The sequence below is a fragment of the Vombatus ursinus genome, unplaced genomic scaffold, assembly GCF_900497805.2.
Source record: "Vombatus ursinus unplaced genomic scaffold, bare-nosed wombat genome assembly UNPS02005659.1, whole genome shotgun sequence".
NCBI lineage: Eukaryota > Metazoa > Chordata > Mammalia > Diprotodontia > Vombatidae > Vombatus > Vombatus ursinus.
In genome coordinates this window covers 8,260,604-8,270,188 of record NW_020945437.1, presented here as the reverse complement: position 1 = coordinate 8,270,188, position 9,585 = coordinate 8,260,604, and the positions used below count along the sequence as shown (strand labels likewise).

Sequence of the window (9,585 nt, the reverse complement as noted above, 5' to 3'; positions counted from 1 at the left end):
CAACTGTCCACCCCTTAGCCAACCCTATCTTCTCCAGGGCACTGGAAGCATTGGGGTTGGTGTCATAATCACAGGTGGGGCCCAAGACTGAGAGAAGTTAATGGGACGTGAGTCGTAGGCTCAGGGGCCTGAGGCTTTGTCCGGTAAGAGCAGAAGGTAGAAGAAGATAGCAGAAAGCCTCACTGAAGATCAAACAGGTTTGAATTATTTTGGGGGGAGGTCCAGGCATGTGGGGAGCAGGGGACCAATTTTGATACTAGTGAAACAAAAATCTTATCAGGAGGGAGATATGGAGGTAGATCAGGGAGATGAGGGTAGATCAGAGAGGGGTGGTCCAAGATAAAAGGACTAGCGGAATCTTGATGGCCCTTTCTTAGAGGGGGGCATTTCCTGGTCTGCCTTGTCACTCAGCCATGAGTTGGTTAGAACATTTCCTCAGCTTTTTTTTTTCATCTAGGACACACTTGTCATTGTACTGGCATGTTCTAAATATCATCCTCTCTGTTCTCCCTTCTCATAATCAACCGTCTACTAGTCGAGCCATCCATAGGTTTTATACCCATCCACATTCCAAATGCCACATGTGTGTCCACACAACCTCCATACAGCCCTCCTCTTTCCACTGTGCATACTACTGTCTCCCTCCTCTACCCTTCAAACCCCAGTTGGACACAGAAAGGGAAATGAGGAAACCTGAAGTAGTGTAGCACACTGAAATCACAATATTATTTTAAGCAGACTTGGTTTCTTTTTTATACTTTGTCTTTGCTGGTTGCATAAATTGTGCCATCAGCAAACACCAAAGGAGAGTGCATAATCATATTATTACATAGAATACTAGATTCTGAGAGTTGGACAGGACCTCATGGGTGAACTGATTCAGCCCCCTATCTGAAGCATGGATCCCATCATTGACTACTAGTCATCTAGCCTGTACTTGAAGAAGACTTTCAATAACAGGGAACTCACTACTTCTGGAGGCATCCTGTTGCACTGTTTGACAGCTTGAGTGGTTGGAAATTCTTCACGTTGATCTGAAATTTGCTTCTTTGTAAATTACATCCTAGTCAAGCTCCATGCTTAATAAAGATCAACACAATTCTTATCTATTCTGGATAAACAGGTTGCTGTTGTTTGTTGTCGAGTCATTTCAGTCATGTCTGACTTTTCATGACCCCATTTGGGGTTTTCTTGGCAAGGATGGTGGTGTGGTTTGCCATTTCCTTCTTCTGCTCATTTTACAGGTGAGGAAACTGAGGCAAACAGGGTTAAGTGACTTAGGTGACTCCAAAAAGAGGGATAACACTCTGGCACTTGGATGCTATAGTTTCTTCCATAATAACTGTAGTTTTAGGGCATTTAAAAATCATTTTCAGAAGTCTAATTTGTCTTTTGTCTTTCTTGTCAATATCTTTGGGTTTTTTTGTTTTTTTGGCTAGGCAATGGGGTTAAGTGATTGCCCAGGGTCACACAGCTAGTAAGTGTCAAGTGTCTGAGGCTGGATTTGAATTCAGCTCCTCCTGACTCCAGGGCCAGTACTCTATCCCCTGCGCCACCTAGCTGCCCTTCTTGTCAATATCTTGTCAGCACTGGCCATTCATTGATAATGCAATTTGTGCAAGATGGCTAAAGCTACTTTACAGCCCTGGAATGGGTAGGTGGGCACTAAGATTTGGGTGATGCCCTTGTTTAGATGAGAACGGTTGCAAGCCCACAACCTCAAATATCATAGAAGTGATGTGCTCATTTGGAGAGAGATGTATACATAGACTTAGGCTCAGCATCTGCTCAAATAGTTGGAGTATGTGGAACTTACCACCTCCCAAGTTAGCCCACGCCATTGTTATGCAGCTCAACTTCTTAGGAGTTGTTCCATGGGCTGAATTATAATCCATCTCTTGGAAGCTCCTACGTATTAGAAGGATCTTAAGCACAGCTCATAACTATATTAGAAAAGCAAAGACAAGCTGTAATCTAAGCAGTGCATGCAGTCTTGAAACTTGGGGGAATGAGGAGAAAGGAATAAATATTAAGTGCTTACTATGTGCCAGGCTTTGTGCCAAGTGCTTTACAAAAATGATCTCATTTGATCCTCACAACTCTGAGCTAAGTGCTATTATGATCCTCATTTTTTATAATTGAGGAAACTGAGGCAGACAAGTGATTAAATGACTTCCCAGTGTCACCTAGCTCAGAAGTATCTGAAGCTGGATTTGAACTTAGGTCTTCCTGACTCCAGGCCCAGCATTCTTATCTATTGTGCCTTCTAATTTAGGGAATTTATATGCGGGCAGAATGTTGGAGAGGCATAAAATGACATCATGTGTTGAGGGAATTAACTGAACCCTGTAAGGTTGAGCATAGGCAAAACTATGATGTGGTAGAAATTTGTCTCCTTTGTCTTTTACCTCCCATTTCTATGTTCTTTTTAAATCTTTATTGACCTTACCTACTTTTTTCAAAAATATTCCTCCCTCTTTCCCTACTTAGTGATCTTTGTAACAAAAAAGGAAGGAAAAAAAAGCAGTTAACTAAAGCTGACATATCATCTGAATCTGGTGGTATATTCAGTACTTCCCATCCATAGTCCTCTACCTCTGCAACTAAGGGAGAAAGATGCATTTTTTTCCAAGTCATCTTTGGGGGCAAACTTGTTCATTGTAATTACGTAGCATTCGGGTTCATTTTTTTTGTTCTAATTTTTTTTATGTTTTTGTAGTCATTATGTATACTATATTCTTGGTTCTGCTTACAATACTTTACATCAGTATATAGAAATCTTCCCATGCTTTTCTAAATTCTTCATAGTCATCATTTCTTACAGTAGAATAATATTTCATTGCATTCACGTGCCAACATTTATTCATCCATTTCTCAATCAGTGGACATCTACTTTGTTTCCAGTTTTTTGCTAACACAAAAATGAATGTTTTGATGTATATGGGACTTTTCTTTCTGTCTCTGACCTCCTTGGGTTTCTCTGCTCTTTTAGATATTTGAGTACTGTGTCCACTTCCCCCTAACACCGACTTCCAACAACTGCTTACAGCCTTCATCCTTCTTGTTATGAGGAAAGATATTTGTTGAGTCAGTAGTAACTTGGTGTATTTTTGTTGAATGAATTAAATTTTCTGAGAGTATTTTAAGGAGAGAAGAATCCCAAGGAGTGTAGTAGCTCCAGTAGTGGAGTTTCAAGCATTATGGCACTTGGGTAGAGGAGATATTTTAGGGTAGAGTGTCTTTCAAAACCTGTCCACTAAATTACAATGGAATGGAATCCTACATAGGAGACCAGCCCTTGGGCCTCAAGGAATTTCTCCAATTAAGTTTAATTAACAAAGCATCAAAGGTATGTATAATTACTGAGTAGAGCACATAGATATTCATAGAACACAATGCCAAAGACAAAACCATCAGGGATGAGGAAACATGATTGAATCAGTGGAAAAGGCCTTAGAGTTGGAGTAAGAAGACTGGGTCCAAGTTCTAGCTCCACATATTTGTGTGACCATGGCCAAGCCATTCCAAGTCTCTGATCCTTGGTCATTACATATGAAAAACAGCATTTATGCTACTCATCTAATAATGTTGTTGTAGCAGTAAGATGAGATTGAAGGGATGCAAAGTCATGTGGAATCTTATTACAGTGCTTGAAAGACCTGTGATTCTCCCCGGTATGGATACTTCTAACTACATATATTACAAACCTTCCATGCTTTAGACATAGAATTATAGTTTTAGAGATGGGAGAGACCTCAGAAGCTATCTAGTACAACTATCTAGTACAATTTGTCAGATGAGGAAAATGAATTCCAAAGGGTTGAAGTGATTTGCCCAAGGTCACAAAGGGAAAGATCTGAATCCAGATCCTCTGATAACAGAGTCAATACTCATCCCACTGTATCATGCTCCTGCTTTGTGGCTCAAAGTGTTCATTATCTGGTAGCCACCTGTAATAGACACCTGATCTGTCTGTCCCTTGGACTTTATTTGAAGCCTATTTCATTTAGAGATTTAACAGAGTTCAAACTCCGCCTTTGAAAATTCTTTAGCCTTTGAAAATCCAAGATCATAATACCATGATGAGGCTTCATAATAGGACTTTAGTGGGTACTTTTAAGCCTAAAGTATCATTAAAATTATCATGATTGCTAATAACAACAGTATTACATGTCCTCTAATTTGATTACATATACTCATACTTTTATGACCTCATGGAAGTTGATACTTCTTCCAGTGATGATCTCCACTCATCTATGCTTTCTAATCCTATGCCCTTTTGTAAATCTTCATGAAAATCCTTCTGGGTTGGAGGGTTAATCCAACATTCTTGAGTTGTCCTTTTAGATCTCTTGACACTGTTGAGACACTGGTACAGCACACAGGCTCTCCTTGTTATCCCTCTTGTTACACACTTAGCACACTTCCATTTGTGGTTATACATTTCTTTGATGTATTCTGCTTCTGGTATACCCCCATGATGCATCTCTTTATTGTTCTTTGAATAACCTACAATTATAATTCTTTGGAGACTGTAGGATTCCATTATTCCTGTGGAACTCCTCCAGTATTGTCAAAGACAATACTGCAAAAATACTGTTACTGAAAAGATGAGTCTTAATTCAAGGGAGACACTTAGGATTATTAAACACATTGCATGATTTCCCCAAAACATTGTAGCCTGATATCTTCTTGTTAGTTAACTCTGGGACCACTTCATTGTCAATCTGTAGTGTCTGTTCAAGATGCTTTACTGATAGACCAGAACGATGATCCAATTTTATCCAACTTTATAGCACAATCTAGAAAAAGACATTTTAAAAAATCCATTTTTCATGTGTGAATAGCTAGGCATCACTCTTTGGAATGATTATGAATCTTATTTAGGTAGCTTTGTAATGTTCTGGCAATTGAAGAAGTTAGCAGTGTTATCTAAAATAGGGGTAGCCAGAGGACCTCACCTCAGTGCTTTAGGTATGGAAACTTAAAGCACTAAGACTCCACTGTGTTTTAAAAATTAAAATTAGTGTTGCAAAAGTTTCTTTGGTTTGTTATTCTTAACTTCTTTTGACTGCATGAATCAGGGACCATATTAAGATAGGATATGTTCTTAATCCTGCAAGAAATGATAACTGCTGATTAGAGGGGTATCCTTAGTTTTTTGGGAAGGCAATTTCTGCAAGGGCAAGGATATCAACATTATCCTCTTTGGTAAACAAATTAAGAACTCTAGTGGAAAACTATGTACTCTTGGTTTTCATTGTTGTGGGATGTCTTCATCTTATGCCTCATAATTACTCTAAACTGTGAGTTGACTATTGCTTAAGTCAGTGTGTTGTCTCTTTAGCTTGCAAATTCTGCTGATCAGAACTTCTTTCCACACAAAACCCTTGTACATTAGTGATGTTTCTTTGAAGATTTTAGCTAAACACAAAGTGTAGATTGTTTTTCTTCCACATGAAGAATCCTTCTCCCATTTGAACTCTGCTCCTCCATAAAAGGGGCAAATATTTTTGGTGACCATACAGTTCCTTGTCCTATGTCTCAATCAGAAGGTGACAAAACAATTATTTATTAATTCATCTTTTAAGGAACCTTGGAAGAGTTTTGCAAATGCATAGGAGACACTGTTGGAGGATAGCATCTAGGACTTCATTTTGCTGTATTGAGTTAAATGCTTCTTTATATTCAATAAATTATAAGCACAGCAGGATGTGTGGTCTGAACTTTTCAGTCAACTTTGTGTTTTTCTGTCTTTTCCGGCTTCCACAGCTAAAGAATTCATCACCAAGTGGCCAGCCTGTTGCTACTGAGCCTCTCTGTTCTTGGCTAGGCTGGTCACCGGAAATTAGACATTATTTGTCATTGGGTCTCAAAGACTTTCCAGCATAGTGGAATCTGGCAGAGATTGTATTCAGCTGGTATAGACTTTGAAAACTCAGGGTTACTTGAATACCATGATGACACATGGAGGTATAATGTTATAATTATACCATTGTTTTAATAGATTGATTATTAATAGCTCATTATTAGTATTAATAATCAATGTATTAAAACAGCATGATGATTGTTTTTTCTAACATCCTCTGGATATTCTGAGCAAATAATCCATTTTAAACTTCTCTATATAATTTATACCCACTGTCCATTTCTTCCCCTGTAACCAGAGAGGAACCCATAGGAAGGAAATTGCTGAGTAGGAGTAAAAATCAAGGTGTTAAGCAAAGTCTGTAAGTGTGAACAAGCCCTGGATATAAATAAATAACAGGCAAGGATCAAAGTCAGGAATTTTTGCCAAGGCAGTTATGGGAAACGACTCTCTGAGCTGTACAGAATCTCAGGAATAGGCTAAGGCTAATGGCAGTTTTTCACCAAACCATAGAATGTCTAGAGCTAGAATGGTCATCAGATGCCACTTTTTATGCCTTTTATGTATCATTACCAACAAATGGTTGTCTAGCCTCTGTTTGAAAATCTGTAGTAAAAGGGCATTCATTACCACCGCCCATTCCATCACTGAATGGCTTTAATTGTTCAGAAGTTTCTTCTAGTGAGTTGAAATCTCTCTCTAATTCTTATTCTGTCTTTGAGAGTCAAGGAGAAGGAATCTGATTCTTAAGGCCTTTCAATTGTTGGATGTAGACCATTTTTAGACACTGATAGCTTCTGGTATTACATTGCTTTTAAAAGATTCTGTTGTTGTTTTTCATACCCTTTGATGCAAATTGGGTGGGTTCTGAGGTCTACTCTTCATTTGCTAAACTTGGCTTTATTTTTCTTATATTGAAAGACACGTATGTTGGTCTGTGGGCAAATAGGTACACAGCATTATATATAGATTCATAGAATGCTACAGCTGGAAGGAATCCTAGGGATTCTTAGGAATCATTTCATTCAACTCCCCTCATTTTACACTTGGAGGAAACTGAGGTGCCAAGAGGTTATTCAACTTGTCTGATGACACAACAATTAATTAAAGAGGGAATATTAATACCTGTTTCTTTTTTAACTTTTATTTTTGCCACTTTGGGGCCTATTAGAATCCTAATCTAGATATTTAGAGTTTGAAGACCTAGAAAAGAAATGAAAGACTTAAAGGGGCATCGGTAGTGTTTTCATCACTGCTAGTGGCACAGTGGATAGAGTGTAGGACCTGGAGTCAGGAAGACCTGAGTTAAAATCTGGCCTCAGAGACTTACTAGCTATGTGACCATGGGCAAGTCACAACATCTGTTTGCCTCAGTTTCCTCAACTATAAAATGGGGATAATAAGAGCGCCTGTCTCACAAGGTTGTTGTAAGGATCAAATGAGGTAATATTTGCAAAGTACTTGGCACAGTACCTGGCACATAGCTGGTACTATCTAAATGCTTATTCCTTTTCCTTCTCCCTAATTAAGCAGTAGTATGGTACAGTGGAAAGAATGTTGGATGAGGAGTCAAGGGACTTGGGTTTGAATTCCTGGCTCTGTCACATTACTTGTATGATGTTGGACAAATCATCTCTGCTTTCTGGGCTTCAATTTTCTCCTCTATAAAAAGAGGGAGTTAAAAGAAATGATCTCGGTGGTCACTTCCAGCTCTAAATCAATGATTAGATTTGGAACCTCAGAAGAAGAAAGAACTCACAGTTAAGAAAATGTCATTAGAAAAAGGGATTTAGATTTCTGTGCCAGGGTTTTAGATACAGGGATGTACTCTCCAGAACAAAATTTAGATCACACACACACCAATTTTTTTTTCCTCTGAGGAAGGAAAGGCAGAACTATCTAATGAGACCAATGTGGCTACACAGAGAACCTCTCAACCACCTCAAATTGAAAGAAGCAGGAGAAGGTAACAAGAAGAATACAAAAGAGTAGCACAGTCCTTTCAAAATAGTCTTAGGAATTTAAAGTCCAGAACAAGCTGTTTCTTGTGATAAATACTAAGGTCAATAGGAAGAGCTTTTTTTTTTTCTTGAAGTAGTGATGTGGGACAAGAAAATCAAAGAAGGGAGAAGACTATTTCTCTCCCTGGCTGAAACAAATGATAAGCTTCATGATGGAGAGAAGGCAGAATTACTGAACTGCTCTCTTGCATTGGTTTTCTCCATTAACAAGAATTATCTAGACTTGATGGAATAAAATTACAAAGAAGGAAGTGAAACCTGAAGCAAATGAGGAACTCTTATTGAGATCAGCTTTGGAAAAACTACAGCCCTGGGCACTGAAAGAATTGTCAGGATTGTAATTCTGAAATACTATTGAAGTCATGGGAAGTTAGAGAGGGTCTCAAAGATAGTCAACTGTTCCAATTTTTGAAAAAAAAGAGGAAGATTGTAGATCCTTCAACTTGGTGCATTTGACTGATTTCTGGTAAAATTTTACAACACTAATTACTTGAGAGTCAGTGATCACTAAAGTCAGTATGGGTTCATAATACCAGATAAGCCTCAGAGTTTACCTAGCATAACCTGGCTGAAAATCATTTCTCCACAGATAAGATAAAGAATGGATTCCAAGGGTCGTTGTACTCAGAGCTATCCTTTCTACTGACACTGGAGGTTTATACTCTCCCAGATGCTCTTTCCATACATGCTCACTGGCTCTACAGAAATGCAGCCAACAACCCACACCCTTCATCCTTGCTTTCTTTCCCTGTCAACACTATTCACTCAGCATCCAAAGACACTGACTCACAGATACAGACTGATGCTGAAGGGTCCACACTCAGAGGCCATCTTTCCTGCTCTTTATACATAACAGTGTTCTGTTTTCCATAATTCCACCAGGGCTCCCTTCCCAATACCTTAAGATAACCAGTGGTCCTGATGCTGCCCTTATAGCCCTGGGCGTTTATTAAGAATTTTATGGGCATCTGCGAGTTAACTTCAAGGCTAGAAAAATGCGCCTAATTTAATTAAATGAAACCATGTAGTAGTAGTACTAGTAGTAGTAGTAGTAGTAGTAGTACTAGTAGTAGTAATAGTAGTAATAGTAGCAGTAGCAGCAGCAGCAGCAGCAGTAGTAGTAGCAGCAGCAGCAGTAGCAGTAGTAGTAGTAGCAGCAACAGCAGTAGCAGCAGCAGTTCACATTTATATAAAATCTGCAAGGGGCTTTACAGGTATCATTTCATTTGATCCTTAAGACAACACTATGAGGCAGGTGATAAAATGAGAATTTTACAGATGACAAAACTGTAATTGAGAATTTAAGTGACTTGTCCAGGGTCACATAGTTACTAAGTGTCTGAGATAGTATTTGAACTCAGATATCCCTGACTACCCGGAAGACACCCCGTCTACCGTCCCGTGTTCGGGGGAACCCCCGTCCACGTCTGCCGTCCCATGGTCAGCGGAACTCCCGTGTTCCCGTCCCTGTCTACCGTTCCGTGTTTGGGGGAACTCCCATGTTCCCGTCTACCGTCCCGTGTTCGGGGGAAGTCCCGTGTTCGGGGGAAGTCCCGTGTTCCCGTCCCCGTCTCCCGTCCCGTGTTTGGGGGAACTCCCATGTTCCCGTCTACGGTCCCGTGTTGGGGGGAACTCCCGTGTTCCTGTCCCCGTCTACCGTCTGGCGTTCAGGGGAACATCCGTGTTCCCGTCTAC

At 39.6% G+C, this 9,585-nt stretch overlaps 1 protein-coding gene across 1 annotated transcript in view; it reads left to right on the top strand.

Annotated features, from left to right (window-relative positions):
* The first annotated feature begins 1,622 nt into the window (after positions 1-1,622).
* LOC114032695 (adhesive plaque matrix protein-like) overlaps positions 1,623-9,585 on the top strand; it is a 10,537-nt gene continuing 2,574 nt past the window's right edge. The window contains exons 1-2 of the mRNA XM_027848079.1: positions 1,623-1,654; positions 9,273-9,573. Of these exons, the coding sequence (XP_027703880.1) occupies positions 1,623-1,654; positions 9,273-9,573 (333 nt within the window). The remainder of the gene's footprint in view (positions 1,655-9,272; positions 9,574-9,585) is intronic.